Below are 21,065 nucleotides of genomic sequence, written 5' to 3' on the forward strand. Positions count from 1 at the left end.
ATCTGGAAACTAGCACTAAATGGAAAATCTGAACGTGCATGCCCAATCTTTGATGGGGAGAGGAAGAGTTACTTCCAAATAGAACCCAGCAAGCCCCAACCTTTAGGCAGGAGTTGTCTGCTTGCGGGTCTGGGAGGTGCTCTGCATGCCAGAAAGGTGACCAGCAGTCTTCAGAAACAGCTCTTAGCCACCCATAGCATGAGCAAATCCAGCACTAGGGATCCCTCCCCAAAAATGGATCTTCTGTGGGTTTGGGTTGCAGTGACAGGGGTAGAGATGAGCTGTGCTGCTGCTCGCTGTGAGGAGAGAGTGCGCCTTCAGCTACGACACAGCCCTACAGCAGAGGAGCTGAGGCTTTCCAGGGCACTCAGCATGCTCCCCACTCCCACCCCTGCAGGTACAAACACCCACAGCCCCTCCCCACCTCGCCCACAGCCCACTGCTGCCTTTGCAGTCAGAAACAAGCCTTGGGGACAACTGCAGACAGCTCTGGAGGCAAAGGTTACAGGTGTGCCCCACGCTCCCTCCTGGGTGAACCCACGGCCCCCGGGTGACAGCTTGACAAATGACATGCCACATGAAGGCTGGCAGCTTCTTTGCCTGGGAGGAGCAGAGAGGTTCATGAGCATTTTTCTCCTCTGAAATCACTCCCCTGCCTGCCTGACTGCCATTTCTAGCCCCTGCATCTCCTTTTCCCCCCCTAATAAACTGTTTTCAAGACAAAATATACCAGAAGATCCCCTCTTTGAGATGAAGACGGTCACCACTCCAGGGATCTCCATACTTCATGGCTGGTGTTTTTCCCAGTCACCTCCTGGCATGACAAAACATCTGTGCCAAAGGGGACAACTGCCACAGGTGAGCTGGCACTTCTCACACCTATCACAGCTGTGCAGGAGAAATAGAGGAGAGAGGACAGGTGCTCATCCCACAGGTCACTCCTGGATCTTCAGAGCACTGTAGTTTAGTGCATCTCTGCTTTATCTTTTTCCCAGCTTGGACACTGGCTCTTTTTAGCTCTGAAAAGAAGTCTCAGGAGCTGGAGGCTGGGGATTACCCTTCATTCCCAGAACAGAAGAGCAGAAATAACTGAAGCACAAGCCATGAACTCATCACCCTTGTACTTCAGGCAAAGCAGAGAGATGCTACTTTAAGAAAACATAACCCTTCTGCTATAGACTGGATGCACAATGTCAGCAAGAGACTCCCTAACCACATCAACAGCTATGGATCAAACCTAGGGATCTGTCCTTCAGCCCATACTGCAGCTCTATCACACTCAGCTCTCCTGCTCAGTAAAAAATTAGCAAAAAAAGCCAACTCCATGAAGAAAATGTTAATAATTTTTAATTGAAGATATAAAATATAAGCGAGATTGCAGAATTCTTTTTACTAATGGAAAAAAAAAAAGAGGGTAAGAAACACCACGAAAAGCCTAGTACCTGAAGCTACAGTCAACACTGACAGCTGTATTGTAGCACTGACAAGAAATGGATGGGAAAGTACAGCCTGCAGCTCTCCAGCACATCCAGAGGGACCAGAACCCATCCCCCTCTGTTTTGGCAGTTTCAAGTGACATATCCGACCATGGCTCATAAATCTCAGCTAACCAGGGCATTTCCTTAGGCCCTGTATCTTTGTTTAATCACTTTCTCTAGACATGCTGACTTTCCAGGTCTTGCATGGAACAGCTCAGCAGTTCCAGCAAGTGACGTGAACGAACGTGCATGGCCCAGTGTCCCACCCCCAGAGCCCCACGTCCCACCCCCGTGGCCTGGTGTCCCACCCCCACGTATCCAGCCTCTGATGCCTTTGCTCACACGCAAGACCAGGCATCTGCACCCACCCCGTGAGCCTCTCCAGGGCTCACAGCAGTGCCCACACCAGGGGCTGCCTGGACAAAGGTTTTCTGTTCGACACATCCGCCGGTGCGCTTTACCATGCACCGTCTACCATGCTGACAGAGATTAAGTGAGTCATCCTTTAGCAAGTGTTTAGCTGGCCAAAAGCAATCTCACGGGGGATCTGTGATTGTAACTCAAGCTACTTAAATCTGTTCTACATTAGTTTCCCATCAGCCAAACCGGCTTAATTTAAAACGCATCTTGGGGTGTCATCGCACCTTTCGAAGCAGAACTCGGTAGAACACGAAGGTGCTTGAAAGCCCAGTGTGGTACAAATGACTTTTCATGAAAGCCACCTAAATATGTCAGCCAAGCAGTCTGCTCTTCCGAGGGAGCAGGAATCAGACTCAAAATGCACCTCGGTTAGATCATGTCTGTCTGATACTAAACCATGGGAAAAAGTTGGTATTAGTACAAGACCCAGCAAAGAGTTTAACTTGTCCATGTCTGGGGACTGTTCTTTGAGTTTTCAGTGAGCGCCTGCTATTAAAATCCTTGTGCTGTAAATAGTCCAAAATCAACTATAATTTTAGCTCGTGACTCAAACAGAATTTAAAAAAAACTTTAAAAAGCAAAACAAAAGATGCTTTACTTTCATTTCTGAATTTCAAACCAGCTGAGTTTGGGTTGGGGGAAGGGACACTAATTCACCCACAGAAGTAACGAATGAGGCAGTAACTTATATTTCACTGAGCTTTAAACATGTTGGCCACAAAGCTCTAGAGAATACAGTGTCCCATGCATCCTGGCATTTTCCATCATCAGAAGACTCTAACCTAACATTTAAAAATTAAAGATTGGTGTTTGCATGGGATAATAGTTTAATCTTTTTAACAATGAGACTGCCTGGCTGGCAGCAGTGGTGAGGATTAGGTATTAAGATGCAGTTTTATGAATGGAGACAATCAGTCAGAGCTGTCGGGATGGCTTTGTTGGGATTACTAAAGCAATATCCAGAAGTGAAGGTGTTCATAGGAAACCAGATGCCAAATGCAGCAGGGCTTTGCATTGCAGCAATTAGCAAACAGGGGAAGATTCATTACAAAAGAAACTCACCGTGTACATACACAGACAAGCAGATATTTGCAAACAGGAAAAAAATAGAGGCAAAATATACTGTCCTAATGTCACTTTCAGAAAGCACCTAGTATAGATCTCACGCTTGTCCCAACCCCACTGGCTACCCTAACTCATGCTGAATATTTACACCAACATAAACCCATTGAAAGTGATGCCCTGTGTGTTAATAAACACCACACTAGGACATGCTGAGCTACTTCTACATGCACAGGACTCATATTTGGGCAATAAAGTGCAAGGGCTGTTGTATCATTTTTGCCCCCACACTTGCTCCTCCCCTGAGCAAATGTGCTTGGAAGGGGCTGTGCTGTGGGCAGCAACCTCAGCTAAGACACAGCCACACCAGGGTGAGGTGGAGAAGCTTCTGGACTATAATATTTCCGAATTGTGTCCCCTAGACCAGGTCCTGAAGTGGGCATGGATTCCTGTGGGCGTCTCTCCAATCAGTTCAAAGGCATCACACTTGTCTGAGTACAAGTTGATCTTTCAGAACACTTGGGGGGAAGAAAACACACCACAGATGGCACGAAAGGGATATTCTCACTTGCCACCATACCAAACACTGCAGCAAAATCAGAAACACATGAGCAGGTGAAGTCAGTGTACACAGGCAGACACTGTCTGTCATCAGCAGAGCAAATGGCCCCTACAATTAAGAGCACAGGCTCTGTCTGGTTCTGGCATCATTCATTTCTAATGGCTGCTGCCATATAATGTACAGATGCTGTAGGTGAAACTAAGCCTGGAACACCATCATAATATATCATTTTTATCCCAGTTATCTGAAGTGAAAGGTATGCTTATGCTGGAATGTGACAACATAAGTGTTGTTCCTGTCAATCTCCAAAAGCATTTTCAGTCAAATTGAGCTGCCCAAACTTCTTTACTCCACTTGAAAATTTATGAGTAATAAAAACAGTGTTATATCATGAGCAGAGGAGACAGGTGATGCTGAAATGAATTAGCATGTGAAATCTTGGGGAATTCTTTGTACCTCCTCATCCTGCAAGCAGCTGACCCTTATAATATTTTGATATATGTGATCCTGGTTCAGGAGAACAGAGGCAAGTGGAAACAGTAGGGAAAAAGTGGTGTCTGAGCATGTCTGTGTCTGAACAGTGTGAAACACTGGGGTTGAGGCAGGGAAGAGAATAGGTTTTGTAAAGGAGAACCTCATCCCTGGGGGACTTCCCTGATGGGTGACCTGCAGAGGCTCCCCTCCATGATGGTGGTAACCAAGCAATTCCCACTGCGTGGGTGAATGAGTTCTCTTTCCCTCCCCGTTGCCTGGATCAGCCTGGGCAGTGCAAGCAGCAGAGAGCACACTGTGTTCAGTGTGGGCACTCCCATCCCCACACACCCTTTTTCCACGTGGGAAGCCTGAGGGCAGCCAAACAAAGGGATTTTTCAAATTTCATGTACTGTAAGTACCACAGCTACAAACAAGAAGAAAACAGGACCCAGGCTCTCTTTTTTCTCAAAACCCACTCCTGCAGAGGCGCTGCCTGTGCCAGTACAGTTGCACATCCTTTATCTTTGCAAACAGTGTCCTCAACTCCCCATTCAGCCTGTTACATGTAACACAGGATTTAGTTAATCATACACAGTAAGAACACAGCCCTCTTTGTCAGAGCCCCGCGGCTGTAAAATGGGGAAAGGGTGGGCATCACTTGAAATTATGACACTAACGAGGGTCAAACACTCCTTGTTTCCCTTCCATTAGTCACATTGAGCCTGTGTATGACAGTGGAAAACCTGCATCACTCCCAGTACACTTGTATTGAAAGGTAACACATCTGTCACCGGTGCTACAAGACTGGCTGTCACTGGAGCTGGTGCCTTGGGTGTATATAAGTCTGTATCCACCTATGCCCGGCAGCAGCCCTCCAGCACAGAGGGGATGGAGCAATTTGGATTTCTACCACAAGCTGTCATGCAAACTGCAGTGTTGTCTCATCCCTCACCTTCCCAATCCATATTCAGTGTCCCTGCTTTTGGGATGGGGCTTGAATCCTCCAGTAACACCCAGCTCCTCTCAACCAACTACATCATGACATCTCAGCTCCTTAGCTCAGTACCTTCAAAACTTAATTATTTTGTCTGCTAAAATGACAGCAATTCAAACAACAGTTTCTAGAAGTGCCTCCTTTGGGACTGAACCCCAAAACAGCCAAAAGCACTCCACAGATGCACCTCACATTGTGCTCAGTCACAAATTGTATGGGGAAAGCCCAAATCATGGTGGCCTGAGGTAAATCCAAAGTGGACATGATGACACCAAAGTTGTGTTTCCTACAACTCCCATAAGGGTGTTTTCAAAATCAAGAATTAGGACTGAGCTTATGTTGGCGTGGGCTGGTAAATGGCCACAGGCTGCCCTGTGTGGGCCGACCTACTGTCATCCCAGGACCTACAGCAGCCAGAAGAAATGTGCGTGGGCAGAATTCCTGCGTCCGCAACTGGCCTCAAAAATCAGATAATATCATGGGAAAATACAGGGATGACCCCTGGGGAAGCAATCCTGCATCCCCAACAGCCTCTTGAGAGGGACTCTAAAGCTGTCACCGCTGCACACAGTGCCACTGGTTTCTGTAGCTGCACTAAATGCCGGGTTGTTTGAGAGCTGACTCCCGAACACACTGCCTGGATCTGAGCAATTAGAGAAAAAACAAAGTATATTCTACTGGCCAACTGTTTAATTATCAAGGGTATTAAGCACAGCGTGCAGCTAATAGAAAAGCTTTAGATTTTCAGAACAAGCCATTCTCTCTGCTCTGTTTATTGGAACGAATCAGGGAATGTAACGGGAGCGCGACTCGTTCCCGTCAGTACCACCCGTGCTGTGGGATGTGATGGAAATGCCACTGTTCTGGGTACATGCTCTCTGCTATGCTCCCAAGGGAAAAAATGGACTTTTAAGAATTGGGCAAGATTCCCATTATGGAGAGAATTCCCTTGGTAGGTTTGTACCACCCTGTTACCATAGTTGGCTTTATGTCATCTCTCTGACCCCCGTGATGTGCAGAGGAGAGGTTGTGGTGGTCTGGAAGAGGGCACTGCTGAGCCCTGGGAGATCTGGGGGATCTCACACTCCTCTGGCACTGGAAGCTCTCCAGGGAGATAATGCTGTCACTGAGAGATGAGCCCCCTAGCACTGCTGACACAGCATTTCTTTTCAAATGTAAACAGTTGTTCATGGTACAAGAAGGCATTTCACACTGCCCAGCCCAAACTTTTTTTTAAAAAACCCTCCTCTCCCTGAGGCTTGTTTAAGAATCTCAGTTTAATTTTCTTTAAGTTAATGAACTCTAGTGTCTTTTATCTTCATTTTGCTTTCTGGGCCATCTTTGGAGTGTACCTCACATTTTTCCCTACAGGTTTCAAGAGTAGAAATGCAGTTTTTAAAAAAAAAAATGCAAGTGGAAAAGGAAGCTGCAAGTAAAACATCTGATATTGCAAGATATGATAAAATCACGGGAGCTGGCAGAACTGGCAGGCTGCCTTCTCCTCCTCCAGCCCTGGCCTATGTCCCTTTGTGAATTGGCCTTTGTTTGCTACAGATTCACTCTAGCGGTTTCTCACACCAGAAATTAAGCCCTATTTTATCCAAACCTGGCCTAGAGGGCCTTTGGCTCCCAGCCAGAACATACAGAGCATTTCTTTTCATTTGCTCTTCTTTTCTCAGTCTTTCTCCCTGCAGGGTCTTGTTATTATTTTTTAAAAAAATCTTGCATTTTACTGATTAAAATGCTTACTTTCATGTTGATACATTTGTTTAGTAGTGCCTTTGGGGTCATAAGGAGGCACAAATTATTTTGAATTTAAAGGGAGCTGGAAAAAGCTGAGGAGAAAAAGGGATATTACCAGGCATTCTTTGGTACTGACACACAGGCACTGATATCAGCCTGCTGATGATTCAGGACTGGGGAGGGAAGTGGTGTTTGGATAAAATGAGATGGCTGTGATGTGCCTGTGATGGACTGAGGGAACAGGCTGTTATCAGCAGGGCCATGCCAGAGGATGTGCTGTGTGTGTGGTGGGACAAGGGGTCCTGTCACAGCTGCTGCTGGGCTGGAGGCAGGTGGCACGCTGGGAACAGGCACCCCAGAGAGGGGACATCCCAGTCCAGTGACTCAGCCAGGCTGTGTGTCCTGAGCACACCACAGCACACACTGCCATTTCCCTTAGTGCCAGAGCTTTAACATTACAGGGGAAACAGCACCCAAGGAGCTGGTCTCAGCACAAGCCTTGCATTCCAGAAGGGAGACAGATGCCTGACACCAGGACCAGTCACTTCAGACCACGCCTCTGCCAGATGTAGCTGTCTGTATCTGGCACACAGGTGCAGCCAGTCTGGGCCACATCTCTGTCCTACCTGGATGTGTCCATGCTCCAAACTGCTTCCTACAGGGCTGCTCTTCTCCTGCTGCAGATCCATGGTTTCTTGGCTTTATTCCCAGTGAATTTCTCGGCTGCTGGTGCACACCACCACCTTCCTGGGCGCAGGCACGGAGCCCTGTGCTGTTTTGCTGCTGCCCTGAGAGTGAAGGAAACATCAGGTGAGGAATCTCTAAATGGAGACTGACTGAGCAAAGCTAAACCTGCCCTCTCAGCTGAGTATAAATGTAAGTGGCTTCACAGTGGAATGAAGACCTGCATCCGAGGTCAACAAATTCTGCCCACTATCCAAGTGTGGAGGTCTGACAGCAGAGACCTCTCTGGTGCACAGCTCAAAGATGCTGCCAGCTTTCTAATTCACAACATTTGGGGAACACAGTGCCAGTGGAGTCGGAAGTATCCCAGAAGCCATTTACTGTTCCCTGCATGCTCACCCCAGGCATCTGTGCCCCCCAGGAATGCCAGCACCTTGCTCTGCCTCTGGCCTATCTTTCTGGCTCTGGTTGATCTCAGAGACCCCAAAACATAGGGTGAAATCTCTGAAGGGGGAGAATGAGTAGAATAACATGCAGAAATATTAGAAGAATGTAGCACAAGAGCGGTTTTCTTGAAGACTTACAGGTTTTCCTTCCCATCCTCCTCTTATCTGCTCAGTTGCTTCTTCATATCTAGTTTCCATTTCCACCTTCAAGTTCTCTTTCCAAATCCTAGAGATCTGACTGCTTCCAACAGATAACAAGCTCCCACCTAACCCTTAACAAGTCCTTTCCCTTCCTTCTGTCCCACCCGTGAGATGAGACCTTGTACAATTGTCTGTTCCCCCCTAAGGGCTGTCTGCCTCTGTCTGATAAGACCTGGACCCTGTAAACATTTTCTGAAAAGCATGGAAAAAGTAACTACATTCTATAAAGACCTCAAGCAGATTAGAGAACAGTGTCCTCATCCAAATCTGGAGTCAATTGTCTTTTTAAATCAATTTAAACTGAAATAAGAACCATTCCTCCCTCATTCCCTCTCCAAAAGTCAGCTGTAATCACAGGGCACTCAGTCTTGCACAGGCTGGAGACCAGAATGTGTCTCTGACACGAGTACTGGGCAATTTATCACAGGAGATTACACTCGAGGGTGCTCATGTGACTGGGATTTAACACTCAATTAAATAACACCAACATTTCTAACAAAGGAGCTGTGATTAAGGAAGAACTCCAAAATGACTCCTTTTCCTTCCCGACTCTTATGCCAACGTTGGGAATCTCCCTGTTATTAACCCAGATGTTCAATTAAAGCCGACCGGAACAAATAAAATTGCTCCTGAAATGTCACTACAATGGGAGTCAGACGGTCAGGTCTGCCCTCGAGGCAGCATGTAGGAAGCTGTTCTGTGTCTTGGACCTTATCAAAAGGATTCCAGCCATGTGTTCAGCTCAGGTCATTTCTAAGGAGCAGAGAGGGATATACTGCTTCTTTCCAAGATTAACCAGCACCAGAGGGTGCAGAAGAACGCGGTGCTGAGCAGCTCCCTTCAGGATGGTAAGAAGAGCCTGCTGCCAACCTTTCACTAAACACCAAACATTTTCATCTGCTCCTTTCTTTCAGTTACTTTTTACAATAGTAAAGGAAAAAAAAAAAAGGTGACTCACTATTACCTCATTTTTTATCAGTTTCTTCCCCTAAATGCTGCTCCCCAGAGCTATTATTTGGGAATCCCACTTTGCACTGTGTCACCCTTGGTGCCACTGGGTTTCAGCGTCCAGCTACTGTTGTGCTTAGGCACAACCAGCCCATTTAGAAGTTACCTGGATATATAGTAGGACACAGCTTTTGTGACCCAAGTTTCCTCACCACAGAGGTCAGGGAAGGGCTATTACACTCTTGTGAAGGTAGCCAAGGTGCTGAACACTATAATTTGGGAGAAGAGACAATCTTCTCCCCTCTATATCCCCACCTACACTGAAGGCTGCCTTAGAGATTTCACACATCTGCTTGACTGACAAAGTCCCACAGGTTCATACCTTTCTCTCTCTCACCATGTGGAGTGAAAGGTTACTCCCAGTATCCTGTTCTGGACAATTCATCCCGGCAGTGTATGACATGCTGTTTTCCTAAAAGAGTATTTTATGAGGTCACTTCATCATCTACTCTTTGTTCTGCAAGGTCATTCAAAAGTGACGACAGTGGAGGCAGAATCCCCTTATGCTCTTTTTGGTGCTTTGGAAACTACTGAACTGTTTGCTGGAAGAGACAAAATGTGGCTCAAATAAATCCACTGAGTTGCTAGAATAATAGCAAGGTCATGACTCCCTCTTGCTTCTCATAATTGCTGCAGCACATCCCTAAAAGGGATGGCTGACCACAATACAAATATTTTTTTCATGTAGCAGGAAGGAGTTGTTGAGAAATCACTCGGAGCACATGAGCATCAGCCTGACACTGTACTTGGGACCAACTCCTTGACAGGGATGCTCATCTTCTCACATGCACATCATTCTTTAACAGCAAATCCATAGTTTTCCATGGTAAAGCTGTAGGGTTTTTTCCCAAACATTAAAATTCTATTTTCTCCCAAAGGTCTGCCTCATTGTTATTAGGCCATAGTATCTCTGCACAAATGCTTGAGGCAAAACTAGAGTTAAGATACATAGATTACCATGTCTTATGTCTCCTCCTCAAGTAATCTGCACCTGCCAAGGTGCAGGGACGCTCTGCAGTGGCAGTGATGACACAAGAAGGGTGACAGTGACACACAGAAGGTGATGGTATCCATGTATTTCTGCTTCTCAAAGCATGGGGCTATTAGGTGTCTACTTACAGTTGCCAGGAGAAACACTGGCACTGTGTCTCAATGAAGACTTTGTATTCCGCCAGACATTTGAAAATCAGATCCCAACAGGGGATGTCCCAACATTTAAACAACCCCCATACTTCTGGCATGTTGTTTTTGCCAATATATGTTGTTTTAATCACTAGTGCATTTTCCAGCCACCCAAGTGACAGCCAAACAGTAATTCAGGGCTGTTTATTAGAACAGCAACATGCTCTGCTCCTTCTCCCTAAGGCTACACAGACACTCAGTATTCCCACAAACATTTTCCAGGAAATAGTGACTTTTGGGAACCTGAAAGATAGAATGGAAGTCGTTGATCAGAACAAGCAGCTATAGATCCCTTGAGGCAACACACAATGCAGCACGAGATGCTGCCTGACACTGTTTAAACTGGGTGGATTTATGAGCTTCTCTGATAACAACTGTTATCTGGAGCTGGAATCAGTCACCTCCCCTTTGCTGGAATTTCTCCTGGTTTGTTCTGTTCCCAGCTCTGAGCACTTCTGGAGAGTGTCGGGTGTCTCTTGCAAATTCATGAAGATGGGAATCTAAGGCTAATGGTATCCTGTGAATTTGCATTAAAGGCTCCATTGACCTTAGAGATCCGAGAAGTCTTTAGACTGGGCCAGAGCAGTAGGAACAGACATGGCAGCTGCAGCTTGGAGTGAGTTGACAAGGACCAGTCCTTTTTGTGATTCAGACTCCTGGGTCCCAGCTACTGATACAAGAAAGGGGTGACATGGAGAGCAGGCTCCCCATGAGCATTGCTTTTTGCATTTCAGAGTCTCCAAATACCAGAGGAGTTATCTCAAGGTGCAGAGCATTGTAAATCAGAGTAATTCCTTCCAGCAATCAACTTTGATATGACCCTCCCTTGATATGGCCCACTCCCTAAAGGAAGAAAAAACACTCAAAGGGTCCTACCTCCATAAATGGTACTGGATTAAAAATGGGAAAAATTACATTGTTTTATTTGCATGTCCAGATAATTGAGGGTGTACAATTTCCCTGCTGAACAGCAGATAAAACCAGGGGTTAAAATAGTAAATTATTACCCCTGCCTCTGGCTCAACTCTACTGAGTTCACTGTAGATCTTCTTAAAAGTTTATACTTCTTGTATTAGTTATTTAAAGAACTGTGCCACCTCATACTGCATTTTCTGAGCACCCCTTAAATTGATTCAAAGCTTCCTGCTTTTTTAATCACATTCATTTGAGAGATGGGTAAATTCCAGTATAGGACATAGCAGTCAACAGGTCTTGCTCAAAACAAACATCATTGTTGTAAGTAGAAACTAGGTCTCCTGAGCCTTGATCCCAGTGTTCTAGTTTTTTGGAATGCCTGTGATGCACATTTCATGGGAAGCACGCCAGGAGGAGCTTTCTGCTCTGCAGAAACAAACAGCACTTTTTCTTCTCTTTTTTTTTTTTTAAAGGCACTGAAAACAATGAGGGCTGAGTAGCAGAGCAGACACGAGTCACAAGGTACCTGGTGAAATGCCATAGTTTGAGATTTTTACATAACCATATGGAAAGCTGTTATGCATGTATGTGTATGAGACTTTCCTGGATATTTAAAGTTTTTTGGGAATTATGACTTAGGGCAGTGAGTTAGCACTGTTCTAAGTGAGGCAAAGATCAACTTTCCCATCAGGAGAGTCTCAAACAAGCTTGATTGTCACAGAGATATGTGATAAATATATTTTGGAAAACAAAAAATCTGCATCTGGGGCCTTAAGACCAAAGGAGGTCCCCATTCAACCGAGATCAGAAGTGAACACTGGCTGCAGTGTTCCTGGCAGGCAGGCACCTTGTCACCTGTCCCACACCTGCAAAGCCTCCTGTTCCCTAGACAAGTGCAGCACCTGGGAGAAGGTCAGAAAAATCTTATCCAATTGCCTCCCTTTAACCTGAATGGGGTTTGCCTCCGATGTGTTGCCGAGATGTTAATTCCCTCTGTAATCAGAAGACCCAAAGCTTGGCTCCGTTATCTTCTGCAGGAGGATGCAGGCTCTCCAAAGGCAGTGCTGTGTCAAGATGTGCTGGGTTTCCAGAAATATGAGCTCTGTGCACAATGATCAAGCTCCCTCTCAGGTAATATACTTCGCAGCCTGAAAGCTGCTTCCTTAATCTCCCTTTGTAGTTCATGTTTTAATCAGCACCATCTGGGATCAGCTTCCTTTTATTTACTTATTCTTGGGTACGGGCAGTCTTAGATCCTCAGATTTTGGTCAGCCTGCCTGGAAACTCTTCCAAGTTTGAGATTATCAGGTAATACACTGAACTCTGGGATACTGGTTCCAGGCACTTGAGAGCAGACACAAGACAGCAGCAAAAGTGTCCCATCAGCAGACACGGAACTTAATTGCAGAGTCAACTTTTTAAGGTTGTTATTTCCTCGGCACAGCTGGCTTGTGGGCTGTACAGTCACAGATCCATGCTTGGCTGGGTGATCCAGCACAAATGACCCCATTTTCCCAGGAATGCAGAGGGAGTTTGCTGTAAGCATGGCTCCATCGGCCAGAACAGAAATCAGGCATGTAAATCCCTTTCTTTTAGCCTCAAACTGGTCAAAGGGAAAATTAAATACCCAGCCTTTCTAGCCCTTGTAGGGGAAAGAACTGAATGAAGCAGGGACAAGCAGCAAGCAATAACCTCTGCCACCTCCCCACCCAATTTATTTTGAAGTGCTATTTTTTTTTAGCCTCAGACATTTGAAACACTTTGCCTGGAGCACAAACTATCACATTTCCCAGCTCAATGAGTAACCTGTACAGAGTTGTGCTAAACACTAAATGAAAATACTGTTTTGTGAAATACAACACATGGGATTTTAGCATTTTTGTTTAACCTTCTTACCTGACAGGCACTGCAGCTCGTGAGAGTGTGACAGCCTGAGTGACTTCACATCAGGACACCAGTACATTGTATTTTGGTATGCATCGATGGATGGATCAAGGTGCTTCTCAGGACTCTGGTGCCCTGGGAAAACAGTGAAATGATTATTGCATTTAGTGCCAGGTAAGTAAAACCTTAATTTGATATATGTGGTGTGTCCCAGCTCACAACCAGCTTGCCAAAGTGCAGTGTGTGACTCTTAGTTCCATCCCTGCAGTGACCCCCAACCAATGCCCCACAATCCCAGCCTCCCTGCACAAGGATTGTTCTCCATCCTCTTGAAGAGCACCTGAATTAGCAGATTAAGTACAGCTCTGGGGCTCCACGATCTGCATCTTAGTCCTGACACTATCAGGTGTCTGATGGATGACCACGCCTCACCCTCGGAGCGCCATCGCCTTCCCAGGTGAGAAACATGGATAAACACACACGTATCCCCATAAAGCTGACCCAGGAGAAGCGTGACACAAACCTGAGGAATTGCTGAAGGCCATCAGCAGTTGTTGGAACAAAAGGGTTTGGATTAAATACCTGTTGGTGGAGGGGAGAGCTGTGCTGGGTGCCCAGTGATGGCAGGAGGGTCTCCAGGGGGGAGGCACGGCCACCTCAGGCTGGGCACAGCCAGGTCTGGATGGCTCCAGCTGCCCCACCACAGGGCATGGCTGAGCCCCTCAGCAACACCAGGGCACGGTGGGGAAAGGGGGTGTGGGAGTGAGCAGTGGGTGAGATAAATAAAATTAGATTGTGAAGGGCAGCCCCACGAGCCCTGGGGCTGGGGATCTGCGGGTATCCCCTGACGCAGAGCCTGGGTAAAGGGGGTGGATGGGGCTTCTCTCCCCATCCAACTCTGTTTTAGTAAGCAATAAATTGATTTTCCTGTTTTGCCCATGATGATAATTGGTAAGTGATCTCCCTGCTGTCACCCACGTGCTTTTCCACCCTATTTTCTGTCCTGTTGTGGAGAAGGAGTGGGGAGTGGCTAGGTGGGCACTGGCAGCCGGCCATGGTCAGCCCTAGGACTGCAAACAGGAATTCCCAAACCCAGGGGCCCCAGTCCTTGTCAAAACAGGCATGTACCTGCTCTTCTCCACGGTCCCAGTCCTGTAGAAAGAAACCAAAGAACAGGATTTGTTAACAAACTAAAGCTCAGGGGTGTACACTGCAAAATATGCCTGGTTCAGCCTGGCCACATTAGTTTTACTATCAGCTATCCCAGAACAGATGTTAAAATAGTACATTTTTCATCAATACATTTTTCATCATCATGCATTAAAAAAAGAATCCCACATTGACATTAACTGTTCTTAATTCTTAAAACCTCAGCACCTGCAGTTCCTATTGAGGATTCAACCAAGCAGAACTCCTGTCTGATATCAAACAACAGCGTGTTTCCCAGTAGGAAAAAAATGCCTAATTGGTTTTCTTTGTTTTTTTCCATGGCTGATTAGTCCAGCATACATACAGGGAAGCTGCCCCCCTGGGATGCCTCAATGCAAACAACCATCAATGAATCAAAACCTACTAAAATCAAAACCTCCCTTTAACTTGTTCAAAGTCATATTTGCAGCAGAGGTGTATTTATCTTGGTGTATCAATAAGAGTGACAGCAATTGAACAAAACAGGAGGTGGGAATAGACAGCTCTCCATGACATCCAACTGAAAAACAAAATTGCTGCCAAATCTAGTGCAACTAGATTAGCTCAGGCCTCTAGGTAGGCTTTCAGCCACCTCCAGCATCACCACATGCTTTAGGAAAATAAATTATATCCTGCACAGCTGTCCCAGGTTCCCTTCTGCAGGCAGCACTAGTGAGACAGAAAAACTCCTCAAGAGTCTGAGCCAGGCAGCAGAGCAGCAGCAGTGGATGGACACACATGAAGGCAAAGGACACTCTTGGCCTTTTTTATCCCTCTCCAGTCACAGTGCTCCTCTGTGCAGTGGAGCAGGAATGATGCCAGGCAAGCACGTTGTTGCCTCTTGTCTTCTCCCAGCCTGGCAGCGTTGTGCCTGTTTGGCACCTTGCAGAGGGGTGATGTTATCAAAGCTGCTGATCCTGTGCCCACGGCAACAGAAGAAGCAGTGACCTCCTCACCCCGGGTCTCTGATCACAACAGGCTTACAGCTGAGACTGACTAAAGCAGCTTTTCAACACCATGTAGTTCATTAGAAGAATGTCAAGGCTTAGAAGAAAAATCAGTATTATGAGACATCTACAAGCTACAAAAAACCCCAGGTGTTTTCAGGAGTATACAGGCTCTTGCCTGAGCAGCAAAATTTTGGCCAAAGACACTAAAATAGCCCCAGTTAAATCAGATGTCTTTAGGATGCCACTGCCAAGTCCTCGTAAGTAACAGCAAAGAATTTCACGACTTGGTGCAATGTAACCATGTAAGGGCAACTCTGTCCATCTTGTACAGTACAAGTACAGTTCATTCCCTTTCATGGCTCTCGAACATCTGAACTATTCCTGTTCCAGGAAAACAAAGAACACTTTACATCACAATACTAGAAAATGCAACTGAAAATTGCATTTTTAAAGGGACACGTGTCCTCCCTTGTTAGGATTCTGCAGAAATTCTTGTAAGACTCATGTGCAGTCTTGCTGGTGACAACAGCATGAACTCCAGGAAGCCTTTAGCACAGCACTAATTCATTCCCAACTGAACTGTTTTAGGATATGGCACCATTACATTTCTTACTTTGACAAGAAATTAATGAAAAAGTAATTTGTTTCAATTGTTTTTTAAGTTCTGAAAACCAAATGGCAACAATCAGTATGACAAAGCCCAGAACATTTTAAATTACAACATTGTTCTTAAATACTTAAAACAGAAGTGTAAATTTGGTACAGCTGTATGCTAACGGGGTTGTATTGCTCAAAAAGACATCTGAGAGACCTCAAGTTCGTCTTGAACTTTTAAGCTGTCAGTTCACTGTGCCTTATGGAGGAATTCCACTGAAATCCACATGGATGAACAGAGTCCCAGGGGATTAGAAACAAGTCAACAATATCTAAACTCTTTGGTAAACCAGGCATTTATCAGCAGTAAACAGCTAGTGGTTTTATTTAAAGTTCTACCCTAATGCCAAGGCAGAAGCAGCTAATTTAAGATATGTCAGAAAAAAACCATCAAGTCCAATTAAAATTTATCTCCTCTTACTGTGTACAAAGGAAAGTAATAAGGATTGGACATATGCCAAGCTGAAATCTCTCCAGTTTGGAGACTGTATTTGTCTTTCCAGAAAGTGTTTTCACAGATTTATCTGCTGGAAAAATGAATTATTTCTAGGAGAATCACAACTAACAGTGTCATCCTCCCTCACCATTCCCCACCCCCCCTTTTTTTTTTAAAATGCATTTTTTATAGTTAACTTAAATGTCAGAAGAACATAACTCAAAAATAAAGTGTGGGTTCATTTTTTCCCTCTAATTTTAGTATTTAAAAGGTCTCTCTCATGTGCTTTCTGTATTAAGCTCAATGTGAATTCAACATGAAGCCTGTTTTTTGGTCTTTTTAGCCGAGTTGCCACTACTCAAAACATCCAGGACTTTATCTATTAAAAGTACTATCAGCTCAGAGGAGTACTAGTAAATTCAAGTGTTATCAGTGAGAAGAGAGAATGTGCAGCCAAAGATGTTTTAGGTTATGGCTATTCTAAAACTCAGCCTGCTGAGTTCTGACTGCTGAAATTGCTCCTGAAATAAAGGTTTAGTTATGTACTTCATTGTGTCTACACACTCTAAATCCTAATTTACTTCATGATTTGAGAAAAAACTGATTCAATTAAAAAAATTATTCCCCACTTTTCAACATTGAAGTCCTAAGTAAAAATGCAGAACTTTTAAGTCTCTCTCACATGGCAAGCAATCTACTAGCATGTAAGTATTCCCAGTTAGTTTTCCATGAATTTCAGTTTCATTAATTTACTTAAGAACGTGTCAGTGGCAGAATAAATATTATGACCCTCTAGGGGGGAAAGCCCACTAAACTGTGATAACAAAATGAGAATACCCTCAGTTTTTCCACTGAAAAACCAGCAAGCTGAAACGCTCTACTACAGATCAAAAAAGCACTTGGGCTACAACTACAAAACTTATTAACTCTGGAAAAGAAAGATGACAGTGAATCAAAGAGTGAAGTGGAAATTCTTGAATTTCAACTCTGGCATTGCCTTACAAGCTGATTTATTTAAAGAATTCACAATCAGAATCTGTATATTTTTTAAGACACATCTCTAAGTCTCCTAAGATTAACCATAATAAATCCACTGATGTTTACGAATCGAACAAAAGACACAGCACAATGTAGGTTTGAACTGTTTATTTCACATCACATGTCCCATACCGAAGTTTCTTCAGTTAGAAGTTCCTAGAAGAAAATGAAATAAACATTGTTATTACAAACCAATTTGCTTCAACAGCTTCAAGTAAATATTTTTGAGCAACTGTGTAATCCTCCTATAAATACAACCTACACACTGTCATCCTAAAAGCTGGATTTGGGTATGGAAGTTACCCCTGCAAGAGTTAGAGGATAAGATAAACACACGTACTTGGAAACAATCCCATCATTTTTTGCCAGGCGCAGAATGGAGTCGTCTGATTCACCCTTTAAGAAAGAAAATAAAAATATTCTGAAGTGTCCAAATAATTGCTGACACACACTGAAAAGAGAGGCAGCTGCAGCAGTTAATGCTGGCAGGGAAATGCACAATGCCTTCCACAGATCCTTACATTTTATAGACAGATTAGTGTTTTCAAAATAAACTGTTAATTCTTTGTCATCCTTAAGGATAAGAAACAGTTTTAACTTGATAAAATACACATTTACATTTACAAGATAATACTTTTGGGTAAGTGGACTTGTGATGAACTCTAAGAAGCTTCACATCACGCTTAACAACTTGAAGTCATTGTAGTATCCTCTCAAATAATTGTAAACAACAGATAAAAGCCAGATATTCAGTGTCTTGGTACATTCTTAAAAGAAATCACTTTCATCCTTCAATGATTTAAAAAAAATAAACAAACATAATTCTACAAACCAAAGTGTTAAGAAAACAAACAAACAAGAACCCAGAAGAAACTGATTATTCCAACTTAAACTGAGGCACTGGCACAGGTTGTCCAAAGAAGCTGTGGCTGCCCCATCCCTGGAAGGGTCCAAGGCCAGGTTGGATGGAGCCCTGAGCATCCTGCTCTAGTGGAAGGGGTTCAAACTGAATGATCTTTAAGGTCCCTTCCAACCCCCGACCGTTCTGGTCTTCCATTACCCCCACAAAAGTTCTTGCTTGAGAATGAGGTGAAGACACACTGTGTTTTCAGGGCCAAATATACATTTCATTAATTACTAATCAACATGTAAGGAAGTAGAATGATTTTGTAGGTGAGGAAAGCACTCACCATCCTCCGGATTGGGCCGCAAATGGCGTAAGTCTTGAACTGGCCATTCACTCTGCCTGTCACCTTGTCGACCTGTAATTACAGCCAAGTTACTGCACACAGATTCTTATAAGGTTTTATGCTCTTACATCACACTTGCAAAGTTAAAAACTGCAGAAAAACACTTGCAGTGTTGAGCAAGTAAACTACAGAAACTCCGGGCAAATACTGAAGTTAGAAGGTCAACTACAGATGATCTTTGCACAGCAAATTTATAGTTATTAGTGGATCACACAGAGTAACAAGAAGTGGTAGCTAAAAGAAAAAAAATCTGAGTTCTGTACAAAGTTCAATGTAAAGTCTACTTGTGGATTTTTCCTACTTTTACAATTTTTTTTCATGTTTCTTTTAACTAAGATCAGTATCCTGGAAAATTGAACTGAAGGGGGGAAGGGGACAGACTTGTTACATAGTTAGGAAAATGCCCAAGTTGAGAGACATAAATTGTCTCACTTTCTCCAGCTGCTGAGAAATTTAACAGGAAAAATGACAAAACAATACAAATCATGAAATTAAACAGTGTGGTGAACCCTATAATACCAGGTGGGTTTGTTTCCACATTCTGCTCATCTCTGATTCTTTGAAAACAAGAAATAGGGATCACTGAAGGAATGAAACATGGTGAACAAGGAAAGTATTTGCCTTAACATTCACAGGAAATCACAAACAGAGCACTTTTTAAAGTCAGCTAACACGAGATTCAGATGTTTAAAAAAAATGGGAACGTGGCCTTGTGGTCTCCTATTCAGGAACTAAATCAAGCTCTATAGTTCATGAGCTACAGGAACACTGTGTCTACAGAAATCCTGAAAGGTGAAAAGCAAGGAACAAATGGGAAAAAAACCCCAAATCATGCTAAAAGGAGCTTAAATCAACTGGGGCCCATGTGCATTAACTGGGAACCTGCAGGAGTCAAGGTCGACTGTGGCTTTCTTTGGTGAATTATTTGAGATGCATCACATGCTGTTTTATTTCTCAACTTCTATCAGAAGTTTAAAGGTGTAGCTCTCTCATCACATACTTCTGTTAAGAAACTTACCTCAGAAATATTTATCTGAATGGAAGCATGATCCTTGGCACCAATGATCCGGTTGCTAGCAGAGCTAAGGAATAAAACAAGATATATTTAAACAAAAAGAAAACAGACAAAAAAAACTACTAAAGCCAAGACTACAGGTAAATTAAAACTGCTCAAGAAATTTAGGCAGTAACAGTTTAAACTTCCAGTACTTAGAAAATTAAAATGCAGTTTTAAGTATATTTAAAGGAAACTTTCACTTGGTAGCATCATGCAGGCCTTGAAAACACAGAATATTATTTTTTTTTCTAAAATGCAAAAGATGTAGCAATCAAGGTAATTCATAAGACTGTAGTTTCTATGCCTTTTTCACTGGAAGCCACTACAGCTGTCAAAGACACTCAAGCTGCAAACCCTCAGAAATCCCAGGTAGTAAATAATATTTAACCTAACGTAATAAAGTGCATACAAATGGTTTATTTGTAATATTTTTTTAACATACACAGACTTTTAAAAAGTTTCCTACTGTCCATTTACTACAATACCAAAACTATACTTATGATGTGCTATTAGAATATGTGATTACTTAACAGGTTCACTACCATAGCTTGCAAGAGAGTCACAGAAACACCTGTGTGCTATAAACACATGTTTACTTCTGATGTGAACCATTTTAGGAGGAAATTCTTCCCTGTGAGGGTGGTGAGGCCCTGGCACAGATTGCCCAGAGAAATTGTGACTGCCCATCCCTGAAGTGTCCAAGGCCAGGCTGGACAGGGCTTGGAGCAACCTGGGCTAGTGGAAGGTGTTGCTGCCCATGGCAGGGGGTTGGAATGAGATGAGCTTTAAGGTCCCTTCCAGCCCAAACCATTCTGTGATTCCATGTGCTGTCACTGCCACCCTAATCACGGCTGGCAGTTTTGGAACAGGAGATGCAGAGCGTTCTCAACTTTACTCTTTGCTTTACGTACTTTACACAAGGTACTTAAAAATACAGAAACCGACAGTAAACATTCCCCACCGCCCCCGGTACTCGCCGCTACAAGAAGCCTCTTTGCGGAGGGCCCATTCCCAGCCCCGGCCCCTCGCGGGCCCCGCTCACCATTTCCGAGGAACATAAAGGTCCACGAACTCCCCGGCGTCGTTCTGCATCTCGTCGGGATCCCCGCTGAGGCACTAAGCAGCAATACCTGGAAAAACCATGGAATATCCTGAGCTGGAAGGGACACACAAGGTCCAAGCCCTGGCCCTGCACAGACACTCCAACACTCCCACCATGTGCCCGAGAGCGAAACGCTCCCTGAGCTCCGTCAGCCTTGGCCCTGGGGAGCCTGTTCAGTGCCCGACCACCCTCTGGGGGAAGGACCTTTTCCCGACACCCAACCTAACCCCCCCAGCACAGCTCCAGCCGCTCCCTCGGGTGCCGTCGCTGGTCACAGAGAGCGGGGCTGGCCCTGCTGGGGAAGCGGTGAGGTGATGCCGGAGCCCGCACACCGCGG

General features: G+C 44.5%; 1 protein-coding gene across 1 annotated transcript; it reads right to left on the minus strand.

The window, feature by feature from the left end:
* Positions 1–17,412: 17,412 nt before the first annotated feature.
* Positions 17,413–20,799, minus strand: RPS21 (ribosomal protein S21). The gene is made up of 5 exons (XM_008932863.2): positions 20,669–20,799; positions 19,588–19,651; positions 18,510–18,581; positions 17,660–17,715; positions 17,413–17,475 (listed from the first exon to the last, which is right to left on the minus strand). Exons 1-5 carry the CDS (start codon positions 20,716–20,718, stop codon positions 17,466–17,468), a joined length of 252 nt encoding a protein of 83 aa, XP_008931111.1. The 5' UTR covers positions 20,719–20,799; the 3' UTR covers positions 17,413–17,465.
* Between the last annotated feature and the right edge of the window lie 266 nt (positions 20,800–21,065).

Source organism: Manacus vitellinus, unplaced genomic scaffold (assembly GCF_001715985.3).
Source record: "Manacus vitellinus isolate BGI_N305 unplaced genomic scaffold, ASM171598v3 scaffold_26_pilon, whole genome shotgun sequence".
In the NCBI taxonomy this organism is placed as follows: Eukaryota; Metazoa; Chordata; class Aves; order Passeriformes; family Pipridae; genus Manacus; species Manacus vitellinus.

What these genes read in the sequence shown, in the direction of transcription:
- RPS21 (XM_008932863.2), bottom strand. Translation starts at nt 20,718, where the DNA reads ATGCAGAACGACGCCGGGGAGTTCGTGGACCTTTATGTTCCTCGGAAA. An exon ending in CTTTATGTTCCTCGGAAATG is followed by an intron (nt 19,652 to 20,668) that starts GTGAGCGGGGCC and finishes TTTATTCCTTAG; the next exon opens with CTCTGCTAGCAACCGGATCA. An exon ending in GCGGCCCAATCCGGAGGATG is followed by an intron (nt 17,716 to 18,509) that starts GTGAGTGCTTTC and finishes TCTTTCTTAAAG; the next exon opens with GGTGAATCAGACGACTCCAT.